Source organism: Coptis chinensis, chromosome 3 (assembly GCF_015680905.1).
Source record: "Coptis chinensis isolate HL-2020 chromosome 3, ASM1568090v1, whole genome shotgun sequence".
Classification (NCBI taxonomy): Eukaryota; Viridiplantae; Streptophyta; class Magnoliopsida; order Ranunculales; family Ranunculaceae; genus Coptis; species Coptis chinensis.
The window spans coordinates 32,444,978-32,460,629 of NC_141458.1; the positions used below are offsets into that span (position 1 = coordinate 32,444,978).

At 37.4% G+C, this 15,652-nt stretch overlaps 2 protein-coding genes across 8 annotated transcripts; one reads left to right on the forward strand and one right to left on the reverse strand.

Annotated features, from left to right (window-relative positions):
- Nucleotides 1–723: 723 nt before the first annotated feature.
- On the forward strand, nt 724–10,019 carry LOC147509222 (Transducin family protein / WD-40 repeat family protein). Of its 2 annotated transcripts, XM_086601548.1 has the most exons (16): nt 724–889; nt 962–1,146; nt 1,229–1,420; nt 2,711–2,827; nt 2,903–2,987; nt 3,186–3,294; nt 3,382–3,449; nt 3,596–3,721; nt 3,808–4,973; nt 5,295–5,498; nt 5,606–5,666; nt 7,219–7,332; nt 7,538–7,651; nt 7,754–7,840; nt 8,455–8,530; nt 9,716–10,019. In XM_086601548.1, the coding sequence occupies exons 2-15, from the start codon at nt 1,007–1,009 to the stop codon at nt 8,479–8,481; spliced, it is 2,610 nt and encodes an 869-aa protein (XP_086457674.1). In that variant the 5' UTR covers nt 724–889; nt 962–1,006; the 3' UTR covers nt 8,482–8,530; nt 9,716–10,019. The 2 variants fall into 2 exon arrangements, with proteins under 2 accessions (XP_086457674.1, XP_086457675.1); XM_086601549.1 differs by lacking the exon at nt 9,716–10,019 and having other exon boundaries at nt 739–889; nt 8,455–8,743.
- A 735-nt stretch (nt 10,020–10,754) lies between these two features.
- On the reverse strand, nt 10,755–15,208 carry LOC147509223 (2-isopropylmalate synthase). Of its 6 annotated transcripts, none has more exons than XM_086601551.1 (7): nt 14,975–15,208; nt 14,867–14,900; nt 14,711–14,789; nt 14,088–14,642; nt 12,508–13,707; nt 12,329–12,399; nt 10,755–11,326 (listed from the first exon to the last, which is right to left on the reverse strand). In XM_086601551.1, exons 1-7 carry the CDS (start codon nt 15,039–15,041, stop codon nt 11,017–11,019), a joined length of 2,316 nt encoding a protein of 771 aa, XP_086457677.1. In that variant the 5' UTR covers nt 15,042–15,208; the 3' UTR covers nt 10,755–11,016. The 6 variants fall into 6 exon arrangements, with proteins under 6 accessions (XP_086457677.1, XP_086457676.1, XP_086457678.1 ...); XM_086601550.1 differs by having other exon boundaries at nt 14,867–14,906; nt 14,975–15,177; XM_086601552.1 differs by having other exon boundaries at nt 14,088–14,496; nt 14,975–15,153.
- Between the last annotated feature and the right edge of the window lie 444 nt (nt 15,209–15,652).

Here is a 15,652-nt window from a genome sequence, read left to right on the forward strand (position 1 = left end):
AAAAAAGAAAAAAATAGCATGGTTTCAAAAACAAAGTGAACCAGCCAAATTTCCAATGCTAATGCAAATGATTATTTTTTTCTCCTATGTTGCATTTGAAAACAAAAAAGTGTTTGCTATCAGTTGATAGATAATCAAAACACTTATTATTTGAGAGGTACAAAAAAAATCTAACTACTATAAACATAGATGTTAGAAATGCATGCTAGTTTAAAAATACTATAAATTTGATCTTCCGTCTCACTAAGATAGAATTTCCAAATCGTATTATAGTTTCACCACAAGTCCACAACACAGCAGCCCTTCCTTTCCCATATTCATATTTAAAAATTTGCAACCCTAACCCTAGCCAAAAAAAAAAACAAATTAAAATGACCATCCAAAATTCCTAGACTTATTATTATTATTAGTTTAGCTTGCCTTCCAACCCTACATACTTCTACAACCCGTAACAAGTCAACACGTGGCATAATATTATTAGCCCATAACAAAGGTTGATGATGTGGTCAATTTTAGCCTCCGCTTCATAACCCACCAACGTGTGTGACTGTATATGAGTGAGTGAATATAAAAAAAAAAAAAAAAACCCTAAACCATAGTTTCCTTACAAAACATTATCTTATTATTATTATTATCTTAATTAATGAACGATCAAGATGATCACCACGTAACTAAACCAACGTTTTACAGATAATACACAAAAACAAAAAACAAAATATATTTATATTATTTATTATTATAATAATAAAAAAAACAAAGTTTGCACGACGACGGTCGTAGAGAGAGAGAGAGAGAAGAGAAAAAAAAAGAGAGCGCGTCTCGTTTTCAATGAATCCAACGATCTAACGAGAGAGAGAGATTCGTGTCACGGACTAACGGAAAGCATGTTGTAAGTTTCAATTCAATTCAAAATTACGTTCGATTGTTTTTTTTTATTGATTTGAATTGTGTGTTATGATAGGTTGATGAATTAATATAATATTATAAGAAGGATATATTATTGAGTATGAGGAGATTTGGTGAAGAGAAGGAAGAAGAATTAATTACTATGCGATCGTCACCTTCGTCAATATATGATGGAAATGTTCCATCTACATCTTCCAAACCTGTTTCGCAAACTCCTCCAACAACACCGGTGCGAAGAAGGTGTGTGTTTTTGTGTATAATTGAGCTGAATTATGTTTTATGATAATTGTGGATTGATTTTTTTTGTGTTTTTTTTTATTAGTGGTGGTGTAAATGTTTATCGGTTGTTAGCAAAGAGGGAGATATATCCGCGAGCGAAACATTCGTCGAAAAAGCTTTGGGGAGAGGTAGATTCTAATTGTAAGGATGATGATGATGATGATGATGATGATGATGGTGATCGGTCTGGTACGCGGTTTGAAAGAACGGATGCTAGGCATGGTTTAGTTTCTTGGTATGGTTTCTATCTGAATTTTTTTTCATTTAATATTTAGTTTTCTATGTACTTTATATGCTAGGAAGGTTCCATTGTCACTAATGTTGAATAAAACATCACAAAATTGTATTCGGGACATACAACTTTTTTTGTGCAATCAACGTAGGATTAAGCCACATCTATCTCTAAGTCTTAGATTTATAGCTTAAGCCAAGGTTATGCTGAACAAGAGTAGCAGAGAAATTTTGCGAAATAGATTTTAGATTAGAGGCGATACCTCATTATGATTTTGATACCCAAGGAGGATGAGGTTTGAGAAACAAATGACAGATAGCAGCATATCTAATTTCTATGGATTTATATATTAAATTGCAAGTTTGATGTAACCTGGGAACAATGAAAAACTGTCTTCTAGTAGAATATTTGTGACTTGTAGGTGATAGTTTCTATTGTAAACTCTTGTTTATTGTTGGTGAGATTCATACGATAGGAGCAAGAAACGAGTTATTTGCTCTTCTTGTTATTTATGATATTGTGAAAGTGGAAAGTTGGCATCAGGGTATTTTGGGTCCTTGGGAGTTTTTTAATGGTTTAAATGGTAGGAGTTGCTTAGAAGCCCGAATTCCCACACTTGCTTGAGAGCCTGCATGAGTGGGAAAGAATTGAAATTTCCCAGTGGCATGAAACAAAATCTTTCCAACCCCAGATGAATTGTTGGGAATGTAGCGAGGGAGTCAATATTGATATTTTTTGCCTCTTTAATTCAAACAAGCCAGGGGGGAAAATATTTCACCTCTCTCTTTATCTCTAGCTGCTAATAGGTTCAGAGTTCAGCAGTCGGTTCATGTGTGCTTTTCCTGTTCCTCGTTTTTTAGAAGAAGCTTTAGAATAGATGTTAAGAAACATAGTTGCAGAGAGCTTTGTTTGACATATGGTGGCTGTAGTTGGTTCTTCTTTCATGGACGAAAGATATAGAAGCAAAAGAAGATAGGATTAATGGACGAAAGAGAAGAATATGAAGGGAATAGTAAGGTTTTGATCAAGTGGTCCCCCAACTAGATTTAAAACAGTGTAGCCTTAGTGTATATTGACTGATGACACATGTACGTATGTAACTTTGAACCGAATAATTCTAAACGGAAAGCAAAGTCCGTGTTAAAGTCTACTCCCGGTGAGAACCCTTTATGTTAGAGTTTAATAATTTATATTCAGTTCCTGTTGTTAAGCACAACCTCATCATATTTCTCAGTGGGTCTTCATATTGTAACATCAATGTAGCATATACGGAAAGTTTGATTATCTTTTCAGGGTGGAGTCGGAGTCCTTGCGGCATCTATCAGCGAAATATTGCCCTCTGGTGCCTCCTCCAAGATCAACTATAGCAGCAGCCTTTAGTCCTAACGGAAGAACACTTGCATCTACACAGTAGGTTGATGTTGTTGTCTACGCATGTTTCTGTTCTTCATTGATAAAAAATTTATGACCTTTCTTTGCATACAGTGGCGACCATGCTGTCAAAATTATCGACTGTCTCACTGGAAGTTGCTTAAAAGTGTTGATTGGTCATCGTCGGACACCTTGGGTGGTAAGCAGTTAGTTGTCAAGTTTTACATGCTTTGATATATATCATAACCAAGTCGAAGCTAGGACTATATTTAGATAATTCCTACCAACAGTGCAACAGGTTCTAAATTATATGTGGATGGTGCATCAAACCTCTGTATAGGAATCTGGTTTTGTTGGGTAATCCTTTTCTTCCTCATGCGCCAGCTTTATATTGCAGGTTAGGTTCCACCCAGTGCACCCAGATATACTAGCAAGTGGAAGTTTGGACCACGAGGTTCGATTGTGGGATGCAAAAACTGCAGAGTGTATAGAATCGCGTGATTTTTGTAATCTCCATTGCAAATTATCTTTTTATTTATTCAAATGTAAATTCCTTGGACAGTTTGATCTGATGCACAATTTTCTTTGTGCAGACCGGCCTATTGCTTCTATTGCTTTCCATGCACAAGGGGAGGTTCTTGCTGTAGCATCGGGCCACAAGGTAATGGACTATTGCTGCTAGTAGTTCATTGTTCTACACACCATTATCTCTTGGATAGAAGTCCCTTACTTTGAGCTGTAGCGTAGCACAACTTTTGGACCTTTTGTTCTTTCCGTCGTACATCTGACTTTGCAATTCTTTATCAGCTGTACATATGGCACTACAATAGGAGGGGAGAAACTTCCTCACCAGCCATCATACTGAAGACACGACGTTCTCTTCGGGCTGTGCATTTTCATCCGCATGCTGCTCCATTTTTATTAACCGCCGAGGTTGGTGTCCTCGTCCCATGTATTTGTTTATTACTTCATTTTCTTCCCCAGCTTGCTCCTAAATCCAATTATTTAACTGAACACAGGTCAATGATCTTGACTCTCCAGATTCTCCCATGACTCTAGCAACATCTGCCGGTTACTTGCACTATCCTCCCCCTGCTGTATATTTTGCGAATGTGCATTCTGGTGTTCGTTCCAATCTGGAAGCTAGAGCAACTCCCATGCCTTTCCCTTTCTTGTTCTGGCCTACTTTTGCAAGAGATGGAGGACCAGTTATGCAGCATGCTTCTTCAGCTGCTGGTTCAAGTAGCACTCCACAGATAGTGCAATCTTCTGCTCTAGTGCAGCCTCTAACAGATTCAAATGTAGGAAGTCAACATGATTGTCTGGTTTCTCCGATGGATATCTTGCCTATGATGCCTCCTGGGTCGTATTCTATACCAGTAACTGCAAATGAAACAGAAAATGCAGTGCCAGACTCTGACATGGACATTATGGACACCACTGATGGGCAGCCTACAGGTGGGAACTATCATATTAGATCTCCTACTTTAGATACGTCAGATGGTGGCAACAATATGCCTCACATTTCCCAATCAAGTGGTGTTGGACGAACTCCTAGTAGGCAATCTAGACCAGATGCTGAGGTCACACCTGGTATTTATCTTTCAAATCTTTCTGGGAACACAGGTCTTCAAATGCTTTTAAGAAGTGGTGAATCTGGTCAACTTCATCAGTTTTTTCCTTTTGGCGACCCAATGTTCTGGGAGCTACCTTTTCTGCAAGGGTGGTTAATGGGACAAAGCCAGGCCGGTCTTCATCCAATGCTCTCTCTTAATGATGCTCTTCGTGAAAGTTCACATGGATTTCGTGGACTGGGGTCTGAGGCTTCTGATATGGCTACTCGTATTGTGGATGCTTCAGTTGCAACCTCCACCACGACAAATGGAATTAGCCAATCCAGGATAGCTGGACGATCTGGTCTGAGATATCGTTCGTCACGAAATCGTTCGGTGGCTGGATCTGGAGAAGGTGTTGGGTTTGTAAACGCCATGCCGGATGAAAGTGACTTCCAACCTGTTATAGGTAGAGCAGAATCTGAGCTCGCCACATCTCTCGCTGCTGCTGCAGCTGCAGAGTTACCCTGCACGGTGAAGTTAAGAATTTGGCCACATGATATAAAAGATCCTTGTGCCCCTCTTGATGCTGAAAAGTGCCGCCTGACTATACCACATGCTGTCCTTTGTAGGTAAATACCTTTTATGTAAGCAAGTCCTGGTCTAAAGCATACTTGTTAATCTGTTACTTGCTTAAACCATACCTTTGAATCAGTTGCCATGTCATGCTGAGATGTTGTGGTCATGTTCCTTGAATCGATACCTTTTGTTTAAAACATCAAAAGTCTAAATTATTAGGTTTTTAGCCTAATGCCATGCTATCTTAAAGACATTCAGCATAAATGAGCAGATTTCACAATGGCCAACTTGTTGAGCTTTTATGTTTTTGATTGTCACGGAATTAGATTGATGACAGCCTCTCAGAAATTTAACATTTGTATCCATGATGACAGTGAAATGGGTGCTCATTTTTCACCTTGTGGAAGATTTTTAGCCGCTTGTGTCGCATGCATGCTTCCTCATATGGAAGCTGAGCCAGGACTGCAGTCACAGGTGTACCATGATGTCACTGGTGCTGCAACATCCCCAACAAGACACCCGATATCTGCTCATCAAGTGATGTATGAGCTTCGTATATATTCCCTTGAGGAGTCAACGTAATGGTTCTTTATCACTTTCCTTTTTTCTTACACAACTTTCTCATGTTATTTATATCTTTAGTTATATCTGACAGTTTGATATGTTTTTTTGTTTGGGTTTATAGCTTTGGTATGGTGCTTGCATCACAGGCAATCAGGGCTGCACACTGTTTGACTTCAATTCAGGTCAGTTTTAACTTATAGAATATGTTCTGTTATTTATATTCAACATTTATTGTATCACCTCCGCATGAAACCGTTGTGGTGTAATATCACATGTCCATCAGGTAGGAAGTGTTTTTCCCGATATGCATGACATTGAAACCGGGGCTTCTTAAATTATGCATAAAACTTGCAAAAAGTCGTTATAAGGTAACAACGTAACACTTACCTTACTTTGGAGAAGTGGATAAAGAATTAATTATGTGGAAGGACAGGGATGCCTTTACGTGTAATCATTTTTACTAAGTTTTGGCTAACTAGTATGCTTTGGTAGTGCTTGAGGAGAATCGAAGGATCACTAGTTTTTTCATTTAAGCAGATTTGGAAGAACTCTCTATTCCACATTGGAGTTGTTTCCGTAGTTGGGATGCTTGCTTGAGTAATATTCAAACTGTTGACAGTGTGAATTGGAGGGGTATGGATATCAATAGTGTGTGCACATATTGGAAAGTGGTGGAAAAAGATGTGGACCACCTTCTCCCTAATTGTCCCTTTGCTTTTGGATAATAGGTTATATTCTTTGCATTTTTCACTATTGCTTGGGCGCCAACATCTAATATTAAGGAGGCTTTGGGAAAGAATATCATTTTGGGTCCATTTTCTAACTAAGCCAAATGTTTAGTGGATCATCTACCAAATGCTATAGTTTGCACAATATGGAAAAGAAAAAGAAACATGAGAATTTCTAAACAAAATGAGAATGAGGTGCATAAGTTCGTAGGGAAAGTAAAGGATCTTCTATTTGATTGAGCGTGTGCTACTCTAATGTTTAGGGTTGTAAAGTGCAATTGGGATGGGTTAGTGAGATGAGTGAGTTCTTACAATTGGAGAATTGGGGGAATTTGAGTGTGGTCGAGTAGATCCTTGGCCCTTGCTACTTTGGAACCTATATAAAAGAAAAAAGGTAACACAGTGTTACGCTCTGGGATAACATGGTCCAATTAGTTTATTATTTTATTCGGCCACAACCAATCTGATAATCGATAGAAGTAGTTATGTTATTTTAAAAATGACTTTATTCGAGAGGTAACACAGTGTTACATCAAACTCATTCTACTCTAGCTACTAGCTAGTTTGTATACCTCTTCAGGCTGTTTCTGCATTCAGCTTACCTTGATTTGCCTTGCGGAAGTTAGTTTTTGGGCTCGGACATGGCCTCTAGGGATGTATGCATGCTCAACTAGTATTATATAGAGAATAGGCTGAAGTTTGGTACCTTCTGAACATAATTTATATAGGTCATTGCTATTCTTAAATGTTTTTTGTCCCCTCAAACACCCAAGTAAAGCTATAACTCAAGCAGTATATTTGGTGTCATATTCCATTGGTTTTTTTGAATTTGTAGGTGTCAGGACTGATTACTGATTTGCTGATTGTTCTTTCATACTGTTGTTTTTCGTTTATATTATTTTTATTTCTTACCATTTTGCGTTGAAAATTTTTGTGTTAATATTAATTGAAAATAATACTTATCTGGCTCTGAGTGTGGCCGTGATTTCAAATTTTGTATCTGCAGTTCTCTCCTACATCGCAGCACATACTGCTGGCCTATGGTCGACGCCATAGTTCACTTCTCAGAAGCATTGTCATTGATGGAGAGACAACTGTACCAATATACACGATTTTGGAGGTGAAGTTACAATTTTCATTGTTGTATCTTTCGTTTGTCCTGGAATGGTGTGGTTCTTCAGATCAGAATACAAATATTGTTAGGCGTACATCGAAATTTGATCTGAATAATCAACCTCATGTTTAGCTGTACTTAATGCTGTTAGTATATCGAATATTTTCTTACTATGGTGGTCCATCTAATTCAACGTCTGTACTGCATGTAGGTTTATAGAGTTTCCGATATGGAGCTTGTGAGAGTGCTTCCCAGTGCGGAAGACGAGGTTAATGTAGCGTGTTTCCATCCTTTGGTTGGGGGAGGTCTTGTATATGGTACTAAGGTAAAGATGAAGGTCATTTATAATCATATATACTTATATATACATAGAAACTACACAATGGTTGTATCGTGGTTTCAAAATGGCTATTTTCTGTGTGTGCAGGAGGGCAAACTTAGGATTCTACAGTATGATGGTTCCTATGGCACAAATTGTGCAGGACCAACTTTTCTCGAGGAAAACATGCTTGAGGTAGAATGAAAACATAAGATATTAATTTTTATTTTTTGTCTTTCTCAATGCTAAGGAAAAACTCTTTCTGAACATCGAGTAGAAGTAATTGGTTTCTCTAGGTATACAAGTAGTTTAAGTCTTTTTGTTTATTAGAGGGGTTAATTTTTTTTTTCCGAGAGTTAAATTGTTATCCTGGTGCATTTTGGGAGGTCTTGCAGTCTTGCTCATCTGAGCGGCTTTATTAATGTTGTTACTCTTATGATTATAATAATTATTAGTGTTATTCTCTTTTATTCTTTGTGTTATTGAGTTTTTCAAATAAAAGTGTAAAAAGCCGCTTTCTGATTGAAATTGGGTGGGCATTTTACACAAAATGCCACAACATATCTTGTTTTTGTATAACGTCATGTTGTGTCTTCGTATCTAGAAGTAGCTTAAAGAATACAGGTGAGGCTCTAGCCTCAAGGCGGTATATTGCTATGGGCTTCCAAAGAGCCTAAAGGCATAGCCTGAATGCTTTTAATTGAGTGTTGCTTGGTTATAATTTTTAACGACTTAGCTGTTTTCATTTGATACAATAGTTTTGTTTTAGTTGCATTGTCGTTTATGCTAGTATTTTGTTGTTTTTGTAGGTCCCAACATTTGCTTTAGAAGGCTAAGAAGAAGAGCTCGCCTGTCATTTGTGTTATTCACTGCTCGTCTTTTGTGGTGTGTGAGCTTATTTTAAACTTTTTATTTCCAGTATTAAAAGGTAACTTTTAAGGAACAACATGTCGAAAGATTGCTTGTTTCTAATATTCACAGATGTAATTTTATTACTGAAGAAACACTGTATAAAGCATGAAATTGAGAGGGTTATTAGTCGTCATAGAACAAGTAGAAGTATAATATTTGAAATGAAACCAGAGTGTTTTCATGCAAGGGTGGTTGTATACAAGGCCACATGTTTAGCAGGGTTTGCCACTTTCTTAGAGCACCCCATCAAAAAGCAAATAAATGAATGGAGCCTCTCAGTGTGCTAGCGGCTGCCCACTTTTCCATCTCAGAATATAGTTCCCCATTGTTGTTTGGGTTGTTGAATATGTTGTTTGAACTTTGCATGATCCAATGGGGAATAGTAAGTTCAAATATCCATTAGTGGGAAACTACTTTTCTTCAGCACCGTCTCCCCTCCACTTTGCGGCGAAAAGTGTTCTTTGTTTCCATAGTGGATTCAAATCCATTTCAACAAATCCCTCTTACTGCTTATTTGGTGATCGTGGTGGTTTTGGTAGGTGGAGAGGGGTGGAAGAAAAAGGTTTCAATAGATGGAAAGCGGGCAGTTGTTAACAGTATTGGAGGGCCCATTTATTGCTTTCTTTATTAGTTGGGTTTCTAAGAAAATGGGCAACCTTCGTAAAATGCTTGGTGTACATATGACAACCCTTGCAGAGGCTTGTTCAGTTTATTTGTTGATAACCAAAGAAAATATGGTACAATAGGAGAGGGTCAGACTAAGCATCAATTTGATTGTGATTACAAATTCCAACTACGTTTCTTTGGTTGCTTTTCATTTCCTGCCCAAACCCCAATGAAGAACAAAGAGGTGAGTCAGCGTGTTAAAGAAAACACAGGGAAAAGCAAATAGGGCCCATTTACATCAAGTTAAGACCTTTCAAAGGACCTTGTTTATGTGAGTTTGATGCACCGTTGCTTATCCATCATTTTTAGAAATGCTAGAGACTGCACAATGCAGCCCATTGATTGTTCATGAAGATGCACAACAATTGAATAAGCTCTCATTCAAATATTCAACAGTGTGCATTGGGCAGTCACCTAGATAGGAGAAGGTGGCTGTGACCGTGTTACTGCTCTATTTTGTATATTATGAATTTAATTTTGGTACATTATTAGGTTTTTGGAGCACAGACGTGGACGATGATAGGTTGAATATCTTGCATATCCTTTGACTGTGTGCAGCTATTCAAGAAGTTCAATTGCAGTTTTTGCATTTGTAAACCATAAACACGAGTGTTTCCTTCTCCCCAATGTATGCCCTTGCTGTTGCATTCTGTTTATTTGATTGCATTACATGAGAAGAAACTAGGATGTGAGGAAATCCATGCAGTTGGAATTCATGGCCAATGTACAACAGATGTATCAATGTAATTGCCATAAAAGGTTGTTTAGCAATGTTCAATGTATGTTCTTTCTGTTACTGCAGAAGTTTGGTAGTTATTGTTAGAAGTTACCGTCACCAATAAAGAGGAAAAAGTAGGGGTGATGTGGATTGGCATTGTAAGCTGCCAGTCTTGTACAGTCTTTTGAACCATCAACCTCGAACTCAAATGCTGACAGCTTGTAGTTTGTAAATTGCTTTGACAAGTGCCACTCAATCCCTTCAAATACACCGTTATAATACATTCTTTCTTGGCTGACAATGTTTACTTCAACAATTGATTTAGAGATTAGTGAAAAGATTGTTGTCGAACAGTGAAAGGTGAAAGAGGCTCAAGTGGCTTCTAAACCGAAATTCGTATCAAGTCCTCTAGCATCCAAGTTTGGCATATCATGCCTCGAAATCAACTCTGTTACTGGCGCAAATTAAACCAAGACACGAAAGAATAAATCAGACTCCGACCAGGTCACAACCCAAAACATCTCCGCATTCAGATGCTGCTATCGTACTATGTGGACTACCTTGCTTAGGTATCTATCCAGCATAAGATCCTTCCAGCATAAGATCCTTCAGATCCAACGTCAACAATGCTCCAACCACAGATCATTGGTACCGAACACAACGAAATTGCAGAGAATTCAGGAGACTTGGTGTCGGTTTCAGTAAAATAATTATTACCTGATTCACTACTAGACGCTTCTTGACTTCTTGTAAGGTGGTTAAGTGGGGATGATAGGCGATGACACATGTGGCCCTGACAAAATACAATAAAGGTGGCAGCCAAAACTCTTGACGAGTATAATATTTTGAGATTCTCAGTTTCCATTTTAGATAAATACAACATACTTTATACCTATACGTAGCATCAGTGATCCTACCAAGAAACCTAACTAAGGGTCAAAATTAACTTTACATCCTAACCAAAAGTACAACATATCCTTCCTACTTGAGATGGTTTACAGTGCCAATGACACAAATGTAAATATGGCGGTACAATCACAATTAGTACTATCAAAGTGCATTGACTCGCAAGCTCTCAGGTGTAAATCCCTTTTAAAAACTTCACCGTCTGTTTCCTTTTTTCCCGCTTTGCACCTGCCCTCTTCTCATATTTCCACACACGATGCTTGTCTAGATCCTTCAACCACTTCGAATAGTCTTTTCCTGGCTTGCACTCAATAAAATCAGCCAGGTCATCAAGATCAGACTGCCTCTTGTTGCCACCTGCTGCTAGTACCAAGTTTAGATAAGTTTCCCCATTGCAGGTGTCTTCCTCCTTTCCAACCATAGCGACATGGGGAGTTTCTGATTGACCATCTTGTGATCCTATAATATCTTTATCTTCCCTGCAAAATTCCAAAGATTTTCGATTATTGAAGAGTGATATCATGAACATTTTTCATGCTATATACCATGATCAGGTAAAATAAAAAATAAAAACATTCAGTAAGAAGAATGAGGAAAAAAAATGGCAAGAATTACAAGATGTATTGTGCTCATGGCAATCTGAGATTAACAGCATAACATCAATAATACTTTGCAAGTGGGTGTGTGTTTGAGTTATGTACTGATGTCAACTAGATATAAAAGATCATAAACCTAATGAACCACACATTTCTCTAACTGTTGTATAATTACTTAAATATACACATTATCTACAAGTATGACAAGAAAACCAAAACTGAACAAACTTCCTCTTAGACTATGTGATATAGATTCTGCATAAACTTGTGAAATTAATCCACATTGCATATATTTTTTACAGGTATCCCAGAAGTTAGACATGCGGATCTTACGAACAGAAAATAATAGTTTGCCTTGGACCAGTTGAGGGAGGCAAGTAAGTTTTCGGGTTTGACATTCGAAAGTTTCAAAATATTGATGACTGGAATTGAACAAGGGTCTTTTTCCCAAAAGAAAGCATCAATAGCAAAGAAAACTAGAAAACTAGAGAGAGATAACTTCGTTTATTCTCTTTGAATAGTCTCATAACACCTCTAAAACTATATCTACTATAACTCAATCCAAAAAAGACCACAGCTATTACTCTTTGACAATTTTGGAGAGATCCTGTCCCCCCCACCCAGGGGAATTCAGGATGCTTAAAGGGGGTATATATGAGTTGCTAACGTGAGAAAACACAATTATACAACACCCAACGAAAAAAATAAGTTGAGCTACTGTTTGACTAGGAAAAAAAGTATATCTACTAGGGCATTAATTCTATCGTCTTACTTGAAAAATATGCCTTTGCTTTACAGTGTAACAAGAATGAAAATGCAAGTTGCAGACCAGATCTAATTACCATTAGTTGTTGAATTCATACTAAAACTCATATTATTCTGTACCTTAAACTCAGTTTCCGAAACCTTCGAAAACTTGATGCAATTTTTAAGGTAGAACTGCGAACAACCAATGCCTGCAATATCACTTGGTATATTAGAACGTAGAAGTACAGAGCAGGCAAATACAAAAATGAAATGAAGCCACAGCAATAATCAATGAAACCATTAAATTAGAAAGTAACCTTTGAGGGTTTAGTTGGATAACGAGCGAACAATGCTTTCAATGCTTCCAAGTCTCCATCTTCAAACATAATTAGATGCATCAGTGACATCATCATGACTATGCAGCCTTTCCATAAGTATCCGTAACCTCTATCATAACAGAATATTAACAAATCCGCAATGTGCATGATCATCAGCTTGGACTCCTTGTGACTTGTTGGATTAGATCCCATCACTTCATCTAAAAGCTTTTGGGTTGAGTGACTATTTATATTACTGCATTGCAATAAAGAACCACAAATACCAAATATGACATCATATACTGTAGACAGAGAGTGGTCCTTCGTAGTTTTTTCGCACACCAGATTCGCACTTTGCATACTCTGAATAACTTGCAGCAAGGAGTTGCTCATTAACTTCATTATAGATGCAAGATGATAAGCTTCGTCCTGATTCACAACTCCAATTGTACACACTGCAATACCCTCAACGTGACCAGAGAGTGTTTGTGATACAACATAGCTTAAAACTGATAAAATATCAGCTTTCACTGATTTGTTATGTATCTGTTCATTCTCCTTGATATATGCAATATATTCTGCAAAGGGCTCACAGTTTGTCTCAAAGGAACCAAAGTTGGTGGCGTGGTTAATACTGTTATATGTGACTGGGCGGATGTAAGATTCAAAAGATGGACCATGACCACTCCTAGATACAAAAGGTTTATGAGAGGAGTCCGAGATCCTGTTAGCACAGTAGTGATGCCCACCCAATTGCAAACAAGATATGTGCGTAGCATATAATGTGAAGGATCTTTCAAATGCTGATACATAGTAATTCATGAGTACCGAGTCTACCTCTTGATCATCTGAAGCCATATCAATACCAATGCATATGGAAACCATCAATATCATATAAGCTTGGAATGTTTTTGGAGCTGAGAGCATGACAGGGGATCCAAGCAATTGCATGGCTGAAAACAGACTTAAATATGGAGCTTTCTTGCAATGCCTCCAAAGTAATATGTCTAGAAACTTCTTACGGGCATCTACGTCATGAACCGATAGAAGAAAATGAGCAGCGATAACCTCCAAAACAGCATTACTATCACCTACAATTGAGCAGTCCTTAAAAAGCTTCTCATTTGTAAAAGAAACAGCTTCAACATCTTTAAAATGTTGTCTTAGTTCTCTGTGCGCCAAAAGCTCGTCCACAAAAACCTAAAATTAGATGGCACATGTGCCTAATTAGTAATTACACCAAAGATTCCGCTATTGCTAAGCTGAATATAGTATTGCTCTGCCTTGACCTATCCCTTAACACTATAATAGATGAAGATCTTTCATGCTTATGCACCTATAATAAGACCAATGGTTCTTGCATTCAGCTGCAAGGGGGTCATTAGATGTCTCTAATCAGTAGCATATGATAGAAGTTTTGTGAACTGTAGTCCAGCCTAGACATTACTCATTACCAGTACTTAACAGAATAAAACCAAAACAAGGGTAGATCTTTGTGCCGAGATATTTCGAAAACGCATATTCCATGGTTAAAATGGCAACTAGTAGTAGTAGAAGAAAACTCACGTGACTAAAAATACCTCAAGAACAGAGCACAATAAGGGAACAGGTGATGTAGAATGTTCACTAAAACTCGTAGAAGCAACACATCTCTTCTCAAAAGTGGAAGTATCACCATCTTTAGTATACATCCATTCACACGAGATAGACTTCTTGAATACAATGGAACGTTTCCCCAATCCTTTCATGTAGTGAGAAACTTGCAACACCAAATCTGGTGAACACAAATTCCTAAGGATGGTAAGAAGAATTCGGCATTTCTCAATAAGAACAGTCACGTCAAACGCCAACAAGTGCAAGATGCCCATACAACATCTTAAAAGTAGAATCAAGTCCTCTTGAATACCCCAGTCTTCCGAATGCACAGTAGATTGGCCAACTTCCATGCGTAAGCAAGAGAACACCAGTTCAAATTTCCTAGAAAGTTCACTGAACAGGAAACTGGATAAACTACAAATATATATATAGTTGACAGTATAATCACATATCTGGAATCCCACATTATGATAAACTTTATATTTAGTGAAGTCGACTAAGAATAGATACAACTTGTCCAAAAACGGTTTCTTTAAAACCTGAAATAAAATAAAATAAATCAATAAAAATTGTTTATAATAGAAAGCCAAAACAATGTTGTATGTACCTGAGAATCATTAGCATTAATAGCTTTTAACGCTCTTTCCAAAATTCCCAAGGAAGAAATGTCCTGGTCAATACTAACACTGCCATATTTCAAATAAATTAGTTTTCATTATTTAAATTATTATTATACAATAATAATTGGACCACTAATATTTACCGCAAATGATCAGCAGTCTTCTTGCCCGCTTTATCTAAAACTTGAAAAGAGAATGTTAAACCCTAATAATAATAAATGATACAAGTAATAAAAGTAAAATAAACGTACCTGACTGGATGGAGATTTGAGCGGTCTTCTTATTCATCTCTGCCTTGCCCATCGACCTGGTCTTCATTCTGGCCCGGTTGATTTAACAACTCCACGTGTCTCGTTTCTTTAGTTGGGAATCATCATTTTATCTAAAAGATTAATCCTTTGCTAATAAAACTCTTATTAATGTGTTCAAATAAAGAAAGGTTTTTTTGTTGCTTTATGTGCTCAACATATCTGCTGGACATAGTCAAATTGAATTTCAAGCTAAATATATATATATATATATGCGCGCACTTAAAAGTAATGCCACCACACACATATACCATCTAGGGGTGGGAATTTGGCCCTAACTACCCTAATCCGGTCCTGACCGACCTGACCCTAAGCCCTATAAAGCTCTTACAGAGTTTAGGGTAGGGTCAGCCCGGCCCTAATGCCTTCTTAGACAATGCTAGGGCTAAAATTCTGAAACATAGGCCCGACCCTAATTCAGCCCTCATTAGTCCTAACCAAACCCTAGTTATAGTTTGACACTTTCACTATAAATATACATACCATAATTGTCCAACTATTTATTAAATATTTCCAATTAAAATAACATTGTCTTTTGTAATTTATCACTTACAGAGGGTACTTCTAATAATTTGTCTTATATAACAAAAACTTGTCAACCTAATTGTTTCTATCTCACAA